Source organism: Symphalangus syndactylus, chromosome 19 (assembly GCF_028878055.3).
Source record: "Symphalangus syndactylus isolate Jambi chromosome 19, NHGRI_mSymSyn1-v2.1_pri, whole genome shotgun sequence".
NCBI lineage: Eukaryota > Metazoa > Chordata > Mammalia > Primates > Hylobatidae > Symphalangus > Symphalangus syndactylus.
The window spans coordinates 26,534,273-26,546,744 of NC_072434.2; the positions used below are offsets into that span (position 1 = coordinate 26,534,273).

The 12,472-nt window shown below is 33.7% G+C and overlaps 1 protein-coding gene and 1 long non-coding RNA gene across 6 annotated transcripts in view; one reads left to right on the forward strand and one right to left on the reverse strand.

Moving 5' to 3' along the window:
• Positions 1–12,472, forward strand: part of KCNT2 (potassium sodium-activated channel subfamily T member 2) — a 398,329-nt gene that overhangs the window by 136,482 nt on the left and 249,375 nt on the right. For 4 of the 5 annotated variants that reach the window (XM_055233859.2, XM_055233861.2, XM_055233863.2 and 1 more), the window contains exons 6-7: positions 9,919–9,993; positions 11,220–11,303. In XM_055233859.2, coding sequence (XP_055089834.1) covers positions 9,919–9,993; positions 11,220–11,303 — 159 coding nt within the window. Of the gene's footprint in view, positions 1–9,918; positions 9,994–11,201; positions 11,304–12,472 lie in introns of all 5 variants that reach the window. The other variant, XM_055233862.2, reaches the window with a different exon arrangement.
• The window catches only part of LOC134731969 (uncharacterized), a 156,136-nt gene that overhangs the window by 59,588 nt on the left and 84,076 nt on the right, over positions 1–12,472 (reverse strand). The gene's annotated exons all lie outside the window — the stretch shown is intronic.

The following is a 12,472-nucleotide window of genomic DNA, read 5'->3' on the forward strand; positions in this document are numbered from 1 at the left end:
TGGTTCAACTTTGTTGTATTCAACATTTTTTTTTCTGATTTCTACACATAATATTGAGAAAGCAAAAACATGTCTGTTAGGAATTATTTTAATAAATTATCTTATTTTTTGATAAAGCTTTGTTTGGCTAACATGATTTAACAAATATTTATTGAGCTCCTATTTAATGGAGAGCTCTATACTTCACATGATTCTTTTCTCAATGAGTTTACAATCAAGAAAGGGGAGGTTACAGCAGAACATCATACAGATAATGATAATACAAGCAGCATATAAAGGATACTTCCAGTGAGGTCAAAGAAAGTACTGTGGGGTTTTATAGAGAGAGCTCATATCATAGAATGAAAAGGAAACACTAGTACTTGAACCTTAGTGATTTCAATAAGGCAAGATGAAAAGACAGCACAATAGAGATTGATAAAATTAGCAAAGGCATAAAGGAAGGACTTTGCATGTAAAATTGGAGGAATAATAAATATATTTGTTTAGAACATGGGGGCATTGTATAGCAGCATATATTTTTAAGTTGATGGATGATGACTAACACAAGATTCTGTAATTGAAATTCAGTTTTAGGAATATTAGTTCAGAATCTCTATGCAGTTCAGGTCAAATAGACATTATGGTGAAGTTCATGTGCTCAGTTAAGATACGTTGCAGTATGAAAGGAAACTGACAGTAAGATTTTGGCTGGATGAAAAGATTTGCCAGCTTTAATGAAAGATTAATTACGAAGGTAGAAGCTAAAGAAAGCATCAACTGATGGGTTGAGACAGGAGAAGAGAAGGAAATTCATAGCATTCTAATAGCTTCTGAGTTTGAAGGACTGGAAATACTGCAGTAAAACTAAGAAACAATTGTATCAAGAAAAATGTCAGATTGGGATCCATATAGATTAAATAATGGAATTAGTTTTGGAGGTGATGAATTTCAGGTACTGGTGAACACACAGATAAATAAGTTATGCAATTGAGAATGAGAATCTGGAACTTTTGAGAGAGAGATTTATTAAGACTTGACAGTCATTTTCACTATTAAGACTTGTTAGTAAAGGAAGCCATGAGAATCTATCATGCATTGGTTAATCACCAGGATGGAAACTAAGGCTTATGTTGATATGGAGATGCTTAAATTCAGGGTTTTGGAGGAATAATAGAACAATCAGGGAAGACAGAGAAGTTAGAAAAGTTAGAAAGTCATTGGAATGATTGTCATAATCATTACTAATTTTTGTTAATAGCCTTTTCATCTACTCTATCAAGTGTACTCAAGGTTATGTTTTTGGGGAACTCATATCTAGCACATCAATTACTTTTTCACTTATTTTTTTGGCGGGGGGAAGGGTCTCACACTGTCACCCAGGCTGGACAGCAGTAGCACGATTATGGCTCACTGCAGCTTCGACTCCGCCTGGGTTCAAGCAATTCTCCCTACTCCTACTCTCTTGACTAGCTGAGACTATAGGTGCACACTGCCACCTGGCTAATTTTTTTGTATGTCTTTGTAGAGACAGGATTTTGCCATGTTGTCCAGGCTAGTCCCAACCTCCTTGGGTCAGGTGATCCTCCAATCTCAGCCTCCCAATGGGCTGGGGTTACAGGCATGAGCCACTGCATCAGTCCCTCTCTCACTTTTTAAAACATAAGAGTTTTGAAGATAACATTCTTCAGACTATTATTTAGTTCTAAATTTAGAGCAAGAAGTTTTTACAAGCTCACCCTTTTTTCAGGCTCACTTTTTTTTCTTTTTAATTCTCATTATTGCCATCTTAAAAAAAACACTAATTTCTAAGAATGTCAGATTGATGAATAAGAAAGTATGGAAACAAAAGAATGACAGCTTTAAAAAATATAGGTGGATTAAAATTTATGAGAAGACATAGGATGTTAGAAATATCTGAGGAACAAAAAGTATTATATAAAAGCACATGTGCTATGTCAAGTATAAGAAGGCTATTGAGTTTACAAATTAGGAGATCATTTGCTATTTGCCTACAATAGGTCAGTTATAATGGAATACAATTGAGTGTCAAAATTGTTAAATGGAGAATGTTGTTTGACTGGGGCAGGTGCTTACTCAAAGCAGTAGGATGAAGCAAGGATGACTGCTTCATGATAAAAAAAATCTTCATTGTTTAAAAAAGAGAGAAAGTACAAGGCAGGAGTGAAATATTACAGGAAAGTTTATAATAAGTAAGAAGTAAGTAAGCTGGAATAGAAACCTGAGGTTTAATGATTACTTTTGGAAAGTCTCCATTGTCTTTTGGGAGTGCAGAAGGTGGAAAGTGGTGGATCAATAAGTAAATTAGAGCTAGGGAAGAGAAATGAAAGAGCTTTCATATAGGAGCCACATATCCCTAAATTACCTAGAAAGTACTAAATCAATAATAAGCAATATAGATGAAGATAATGCAGAAGGGTCTTCTAAGGGTTTATTAGTATATCTCCTTGTCAAAATAGGTGCACTATAAATATGACCTGATTGACAAATCTGGATATTGGGTAACTAGAAAAAACAAACAAAATAAAAAATCAAATAAAGTAATATCCCAGATCTTATCTTTAATGTTCATTAATATATATGCATACATATATATGATAAATGTTGAATGTAATATGTAAATAATGGTATGCTTAAAATTTAGGCATGTGTGTTTTGGGGTAAATTAATCCTATCCCTTCCACTAGTACAGGAGTATATACAAAACTGTAACATGGCCAAAATATTAATCTGCATTTGAAGATGTATTTGCTCCAACTTCTTGCTAAAATGTAATATGAAATTAAGATTGGTGTTTTGCTAATAGAACTCTTAGCACTAATTTTAAAAGCCATTTAAAAACACATATCGATTCAAGATAATTTTTCCATGCAATCATATGACGATATTTATAATCAATTATTGCTTATAATTTATAAAATTAGAGCAGAAAATTGTAAGACCTAGCATGCAGAGCTAGATGATATATAATATTTCCATTTCAACCCTCATAAACATTAATGGCTTCGATGGAGGAAATGTAGACAGCAGTTAAGTCCAGTATGTTATAAAGAAAACAGATAGGATAAATAGGAGTTATGTGACAGTAGAAGGATAGGTTGCTGTTAATTATCTTCTTTTTCCTCTCATCGGTATAGTCCAATCTGTGAATCTCTTTGGTCCCTTCAACAGAGTGTTTGATAATTTTTTTAGAATGGGTGAATCAAGTAATTGGTAGTCACTTATGGTCTCTAAATAAGGCATGTTTTGGTAGCAGAATTTAAAACATACTCCTTCCTTCAAGTTAGATTTTTTTTTTTGAGACAGGGTTCTCACTCTGTTGCTCAGGCTGGAGTGCAGTGGCGTGATTGCCTTTACCTCCTAGGAGGTATAGATCCGCCCGCCTCACCCTCCTGAGTGGCTTGGGACTGCAGGTGTGCACCACCACACCTGGCTAATATTTGTATTTTTTTTTTTTTAAGAGATAGGGTTTTGCTATGTTGGTTAGGCTGGTTTGGAACTCCTTGGTTCAAGTGATCTGCCTGCCTCCTCAGCCTCTCAAAGTGCTGGGATTATAGGCATGAGCCACCATGCCTGGCTAAGTTAGATTTTTTAAAGAAAAGTAATATACAGACACACAGAAATGGATATTGTATTGCACCAGCAATTGTTTCCACTGCTGATATTATTCCTTGATACTTATAATTCTGAAATAGTAATATTAATAGCAAATCCATATATAACTTTCTTGTATTTGTTTATATATGTATATTTATAGAGAGATATTATATATGCTTATACGTGTATACCTTAAATATTTGAAAATACATTTAATACAGCATTATGCAAGCACTTTATAATTCTTGAAATTAGACATTCTAAAATAAGCATAACTAAATCATTAGCATCTAAAATAGTTTAAACTTTCATTGACACTGTAGGTTTTGAAAACCAGACTAAGTTAAAGCGAAATTAGCTAGAACTATTAAAGTACATGTTGAGTTTAGCAGATAATGAATTAGCATCCATGACACAAACTTATTTCATCTTCTGTCATACAGAAGTGCAGATCTACGCTTAAATCATCATTCCATTCATGTTTATAGCTAGTTGGCAAAACAAACATGGTAATCACCCAACACTTAAGTTCTTATTCTTTTGTCGTCATAAATGCCCTCTAATTCTTTATCAACTCCTTTCAAAATAAAGTTCTATTTATGCACACACATTCATTAAATCAAAAGGAAACAAAAACAAACTCTGGCACAATTTCCAAACCTCCACACACAAAAATTCATCATACCTAGAACCCTTTTGTTAAATCTGCAATTCCTTTTTTCCATAATCACATTACAAAAAGCAACAATTTTGAAAGTTTAACACCACACTGGTTTATTTCTGGAAAAGAACAAAGAATTTAGTCCAGGACTCCTGAATACCAGATACTGTTGATTCTGCTTATCTTGTCCTGAAAATGGTAAATCTAAATATTGTTGGGTTTATATGTAGAAATACAAAGACTGCCATTGCGTTACGACACTATTTTAAATTCATCCAAAGAAGACAAATTACCAAACATTTTATTAAATATTTTAAAATACAGGTATTCTTAACATTTAAGAATAAAAAGTATTTACAAAATGTTCCTTGGCCGAATCTGGGCTTGCAACAAATAAACTGCTATAACTAATATAATTTTTAAAGTGCTCTTTAGGGTTGCACAGATAGTAGTTCCAAGGTTCCATGTTTTTTTATGATAAAAATAAAAGTGCGATGCATTTTAGAAAATCGCATATTTTCTTGCATTCTTATTGGTTAAAAATGATGTGTCTGTGCTAAATGTAGACTAATAGGATTGAGATTTCCTTATATTTTATTGAATTCTGTCAGTAATAAGAGGAACATAGAGAGGACTGGCCACAGATACAGCTACTACTTAGAAACTAAAGAAGTTACTTTTTGGAAGAAGAATAATGCTTTTAATCTCTTTCATGAAAATAAGATTAAATGAAAAATGTATTTAATATAATTTTGAAAGGCATTGTGCTTGCCTTTCAATTTTATTTCTTACTTTTCTTACATAGTGACATTGTATGAAAGCATGCTTTTTTTCACCATACTAGCATTTATCCTTAGGTTTTTGTGATTTAGGCTTATTGGGGCACCTTTTTGGCCAATGAAACTTGTGGATCCTTTCTATATTTATGTTCCATTAGCTATTTTTAAGAAAGATAATTTATGGATGTATCTCATAGTGCAGAAGACAACCTGAAATCTTAGAATTAAACTCAATGCATATAACTGAAAAGAGATGCATTTATTTTTAGCGATAAATACATTGCCCCACTGTACAATTTTAGACCATGAAAATTAGGCCTCTGTGGGAAGTTCATTCATGTGTCACAAAACTCACACAAACACACATATATATGCATACATGTGGTGTGAATCAACAACTCATGGTTGACGTAATGTACCAACAGTTTTTATTTAGGAGATTCAGATGGTCAAGCACTGCACTAGGAGCAGAGCATGCAATCCTGAAATACACTGATCCTGATCTTGACCTCACAGAGTTTAAAGTTTTGTAATGTATTAAGTATATAAATACAAACTGAAGAAAAATAATGTGAAAGAAATTGATGGAGGATCAAGAAGCCTAATGTGGGGGTCAGATCCTGCCTAGAGGGTACGTGATGAAGGGGCAAGGAAAGTCTCTAAAAACCCAGATTTCGGTTGAGAGCTGAAAGGCAGATATGAGTTAACTTGGCAAAGTGAAGTTGTAAAGAAAGGTAAAGCTTTTCCAAGCCTCTTGAAGAGTTACATACAAAAGTATACTTAAGGCATGTTCTAAGCAGTGAATATACTTTATATATTCCGTCGATGGAAGGAATGATCTTTAAAATAAGGTTAGAGAAGTCAACAAGAGACAAATGAAATAGTGCCTTGTATGATATAATCACATTTTTGTCTTTGTTGTGTAAGTATCTGAATAGCTCTGAAGAGTAGGCCTGGTCTGGCGTAAAGGTGCAGGGGATTGGTAATAGTGCAGTAGGTGAATTGGAATGGGGCAAGAATGATGGGATGGTGGCTAATTAGGCTTAACAAGTCAAAAAGTGAGAAATGAGCTGAAATAAAAACTAGAAAATCTCAAGATCTATTTACAAATTAGTAGGTCTTATTGATAAATTATAGTATAATTATAAGTATAGTATAGTGTGAAAGAAAAATGTAAAAAGTTTCTCCAAGATTTTTGGTTTGTGTTACTGGGAGATAAGTCAGGAAACAAATCATAAGTTTTGCTTTAGACATACCATATATAAAGTGCTTTTGAGGCATTGATGTGAAGCAGTGGTTTAAGCAGTTGATCCGAGTCAGAATCTCAAGAGATAAAATATTGATTCGAGCTATTGATACAATATTGGAAGTCATTAGCTTATTAGTGATTATAAGTTGAAGCTGAAACATGGATGAAATTACTTAACATGGGTATATATACAAGAACTCTTGAATACTTTCCTCCAGAAAATTTCAATTGGCTCTGCAGTTACAAGTTTAATCATTTCTACATGATTACTTTAAGTATAAAGGTTTTAAACAATATCATTCTTTCAAATGAGATCATTTGGATCCAATGGAAAGAAATGTAAATATTTAAGCTCCAAAAATAAAATAACTATATCAAAGAAGGGGAAGAGTATGTATGAAATAGCTGGGAGTATCATTTACTCATTCATGATATTAATTGAGCCCCAATAAGCATTTTAAAAAATTAGTTCACTGAAATGTTACAAATGCTTGCCAAGGAGATTAGTATTGAAAGTGTGGAGGTGTAATATTCCAGCCAGAGGGACAGATGTGGCAAAGGTCTACAAGCATAAAGTAGCCTAGCTTGTTCAGAAATGGATATAAAATTCAGTGTGGATGAATCTTTGGTTGAGTTCAGGATAGGAATAGAAATATCAAAATTACAAGCCAAGCTAGTAGCCAGAGTTCAAATTGTGAAATTTCATATAATACAGTGATGAGTTTGGATTTTATTATGTTGGCAATGGGGATTTGGCATTTTAGAAAGATTCTTCTGGCTTTAATGTGGAAGAAAAATCGGAAACAAATCCAACCTAGACAGATAATTAAATAAAAATCATAAAAGGCTAATGTGTTATAAATGGAAATGAAGAGAAGAGAGACATGAGAGATAAAAGATTTTTGTTTATGTGAACTGAATTATACAATGTGCCACAGTTCATACAAATTTTGCTGGGTATTAACAGAAATAGCCTTCCATATCACCAGTAGCAACTGGTCCCATAACCCTCCTTTCTTGCTACTCAGATCAATCTCTTCTCATGGACAATCATTGATACCAAAGAAAAATATAAAATGAAAAGTGAAAATACAATAATGGAAGAGAAAGGCAAAGGATAACATTCTGGAAATGATGCCGTGTAAAAACTGATGAAAGAAATGATATTATTCACCTGCACAATTAAAAAAAAAAACATGGCATAACTATGACTAGTTGTAACTCTTTTGTTAAATAGTCCTGATTCAGTGGTAGTAGGAAAAGACCAGTTTTTCTACACTTCTTCAAAACCATGCATCCTCTGTCTGATCCATGCTAATCAGATGACATCTCAGAGAGGTTCTATAGCTTTTCCGGTCTTTTCATTCATACGGCAAATCACAGTTTAGTATTTACATGTACCCTAAAACTTAAAGTATAATAATAATAATAATAATAATAATAATAATAAAAGAATTTTTTAAACTTAAAGAAAAAAGAAATTAGGGGCAGGGCATGGTGGCTCACGCCTGTAATCCCAGCACTTTGGGAGGCCGAGACGGGCGGATCATGAGGTCAGGAGATCGAGACCATTCTGGCTAACAGAGTGAAACCCCGTCTCTAATAAAAATACAAAAAAAAAATAAAAAAAAAAAGACTAGCCAGGCGTGGTGGTGGGTACCTGTAGTCCCAGCTACTTGGGAGGCTGAGGCAGGAGAATGGCGTGAACCCGGGAGGCGGAGCTTGCAGTGAGCCGAGATCGCTCCACTGCACTCCAGCCTGGGCGACAGAGCAAGACTCCATCTCAAAAAAAAAAAAAAAAAAAAAAAGAAAGAAAGAAAGAAAGAAAGAAAGAAAGAAAGAAATTCAATATATGCAAACATTTAAAATTCTCCTCTAAGATGGCTTCTCCCTGTCCTCAACTCAGACCTACATGGCACAGGGAATTATCATGGGAGGCCTATCTGCTGTTTCTGCTTCCTCTCTTATCTGATGCCCTTTAAGGCTGAGGAAAAACAGGGAATGAAGTGCAGTCAGTTTCTGGGTTGAAGTTGCCTGACTGGCACAGTTATTGTCTGGTGTTTGGTTGTTCCTCATGGCAGACACAAGCTCTGGCCCTTTCTCCCATGTAAAGCTTTTGTGGCCTATCTGGAGCCTTTGCATTTCCTGGAGGCCTCAGTGTGTCAGGCTAGCCACTAGGGCTCTGACACAGACCTTGGGCTTCTCAGGCCCACCATCTGTTGAAGTCCCATTTCACCTTCAGCTACACAGTCTTATTGAGTGTAAACCATTTTTAAATGACTATAGGTTCCATTCTTTAGGGTTTATATCTGGTTCCCAGAAAATAGGCACTTTTGCCTTAAAATTGGAGGGATTGTGTCCTGCTCTTAGCCAGTCATCTTTTTCTTTGATCTCTTCATTTTAAAAAGTTTTGGGCAGTAGCCAAATACAGTCTCCATGTTGGAGCCAAGTTAAGTGGTTTGGTTCCCTAGAGCCCTTTTCACTTAACTTGAGGTGATGAGATGCACCACAGCACCTGTAACGTCTCTCTAAGGAGGCATTCTCATTGCTTCCCTTTCTTCTAACTTCTCACTCCTTTACTGTTTTTATATAGCCTGGATGAAGGTGATAAACTATGCTCACAAAACCTATTACTTAATTTCTTAGTATATAGAGACAATAGCTGCTCTACAACTTTACTTTGGGATGTGCAAGTATATTCCATCAATGTAGTTTTTAAGCCTTTGGAGCCTGAAGGAAAATTAAGAAAGAGTCCCAGTTTTATAGTCAGTGTTATAATGGATAATTGGAGATTACAGGGATAGCAGATTTCAAATTGCCTTTCTAATACATAGATCTCTTCATAGAAGAATAAACTGCTTTAGGAAAGTCTGTGCTCATTATCATCAGACACCAATCAAGAAAGTTTCAGTGGTGACCTCTTAATGTTAGGGTCAGCTTCATGGAAATATATTCTGTGCATAATAGCAGGGTCAGCACAGGGTTCCACAACCAGAAGGTCCTGGTGATTAGTTGAATGTTCTAATGTTACCTTCTTGAAATTGTTAATTTCTTATTAGGAGGCCTCATATTTTTCATTTTGCACTGGGTCCTGCAAATTATATACTCAGTCCTGTTTAATATGTTTGTATTATGAGGTTAGGGAGATTAGAGTCTAAATGATTGAAAAAGTCCTTCCTTTAAATTGTATTAAAGTGAAAACAATTTTAATACCAATGATTGTTAACAAGGGTATGTTTCACAAACTAATATACTTGATGGTTAGTGAATATCATTATTATAGTAAGTAAAACTTCAAATTGTCACTTTTTAATTGACTGTAGGTTTTGTTAATGTTTTATTTTTACTAGTAACTTTTCTTCCATGACATATTACTTGATAAAAAATGTTATGTGCAATATTCGTGGTTTCTACAAACATTTGTTTTACTTCTTAAACTTACAAAATTGAGAGAGCACAATTACACTAAGAAAAATAATCTCTAAAAGTCATTGCTACATCTCTATATAATATTCAGTATTCTGTTAATGGAAGCATCCTTATTGCTAGAGAAATTCTAAGTGCTGTCTTTTTGCCCCCTTAATAGGATGCAGTATAATTGACTTTCGTTTTTATTCATTCTTTCTTGGAAGGGAAACATCTGGGAACAGATTTTACGAATACCCTTCATCTTGGAAATAATTAATGCGGTTCCCTTCATTATCTCAGTAAGTCCTAAAAGAACCTTAAAAAACACTTTTATAATTAGACTTAAGTAAAATCTTTAAACCTAGATACTGTTAAATATGATAGCTAAGATAAATGGATTTAGACTTTGGTTAGAATCATGATACTAAGGAACAAGATAAAATTGGTTGGATCGTGTTGTGTAACTAAATGGAAACTAATGATTTAGTACAATAGCAAAGTAAAATATTTTAAAGAGATATATGCTCTGGGGATGCCATTTGACAAATGTCATTGTTGTTTAAAATTACTAGAAATTACTTATCCACTTATTGTTTATATTGTGGATTTTTTTAAAAAAATAAGCCAATTGGAAAAATATTTACAAAATTTTCTCATATGTTGAAAATATTTATCTGTGGTTTAACCACAAGATTTATTAAGTCTAGTTCTGTTTTTAGTAAGGAGATTGCCAAAAGGTCAGACACCTAACATTTTGCTTCTTTTCAAACTGCTCTGTGTTATCAGTTCCATGATGATCCTATTCCACTACAGTCCCATAAATATGTCACTCAACACTTTCCTTTTGCAAAACTATATTTTAATCGCAATTTAATAAAGTTATAATAATGTCTGTTGGGATTATCCTTTGTAACACTTTATTTGAATTTTATTTGGAGGATTTTGAAAATAAGTAGATATTACCTGGAGCTGTTGCTCTCTTCTGATAATTATTTTAATTTGAGTGATTTATCTAGAGAAGCAACTGGAACTAGATTAAATGACAGGTTAACTAAATATAATTCTGATTGAACATAGCTCCCCAATGTCACTTAAAGTGGTTTAACATATTTTTATAACATTACAAGAGAGTAATTTTATAAGGAGGGTAAGAGGCAGTATTATAAAAAGAGAGTGCCTTTCCTCTTTGTTCCTACTTAATACCTCAAGTTACAGAGAAAAGAAAGCCAATGTCTATTACAAACCATCACACTAAAAGATTTAGTGATAGAATTAGCATAGATACCTGCCATCTGGTGAAAGCTTATCATTTTCTTTTTGCTTCTGCAATAATTTCCCTAAGAAAGATTTAGACAATGAATGAAAGAACGTATCAATTCCTTGCATTTTATTAACAGTGAGTTTACATTATTTGTCATATTTAAATTATTACACTGTCTTTAACAACTTTTTTCTATTTCTTTTTAGTATACTGGGTATGATTTATTGCTTTGAGATAAAAGTCTAGTTTTGGTTTGTCTTCCAGATATTCTGGCCTTCCTTAAGGAATCTATTTGTCCCAGTCTTTCTGAACTGTTGGCTTGCCAAACATGCCTTGGAAAATATGATTGTAAGTATAGAAGTGAAGTGCAAATATGAAAAGATTTTTAAACCATTTCTTATTTTCAATGTTTAGATTAAACAGAGAGAATTTGGGATCTAGTCTTGAACTTTCTCATTTGCATTCTCTCATAATGTATAACTCATACTATTGGAATTAATTAAGCTGTAATTAAATTTCCAAGTGTTTCATTTTTAAACTTCTTTTAAATTAATTTAGGGTCATAGTAAATTGTTTCATTTAAATGTTTTTTTTAATGAGTCATTTTGGTAAAATACTGTTAAATAAAATGATACATAGTGTAAATTTGAAAGTTAACAGACCTTAAATGACCAGTCTGCTCTATCTTAATCAGAATGAAAACTTGTTAAATGTCCATATTGCCAAGTTGCTACCTTTGTAGGGTCCTATGACTGGTAAACAAAAATGGTTCAGAATTTCTCAATGTCACTAAAAACCTTATTGGTGTTTGGACTGGTTCAACCACTTAGCCAATCTTCAGAGTACAAATATCCTTCCCTCCCAAGGCAGTTTGTTGATGTATAATGGGACTCCTGGCTTTTGAGGGCTCAGGTAAGTGCTTTAGTCAAACTGCTCTTAATTATAGATAGTCTCATATTCAGTGAACATCTGTGGGGTTTTCTAAGATTCTATTTGGGAGCCAGAAGCCCCTCATTTGGAGTCATCCTTCTGGATTTACTTGAGCGGGGTTGTGAGTGGGACATTAGGAGACAAGGAAGCAACAGGTAGAATAAAAGATGGAGAACTCAGAGCTGTGCCACTGTTGCATTTTGCCCAAGGCTAACCCTGCTTGGTGGCATGGTTTATAACTATGACCAAAACATTTTTACCACAGGCTTTAGTACTTCAAAGCTAGCTGTAAGGCATTGCCATTGAGTCATTCATACCACAAATGTTAACACATGTTCACTATATACTGAACAATGTGATGGGCAAATGATCTAACTTCTCTGCTATTATCTTCATCTGCAAAGAAAAGCACCTACAAGTTTGCTGTGATAATCAAATGAAATTATATATACATACATATATACAAAATGTACACACATACATATGCATAATATGTGTGTATAGTATTTTATCTGGCACAACAAAGTAAGGGCTCAATATTATTAATTTTACTGCGTTGAAAATTATACTTGTTTGGAGGCAAACTT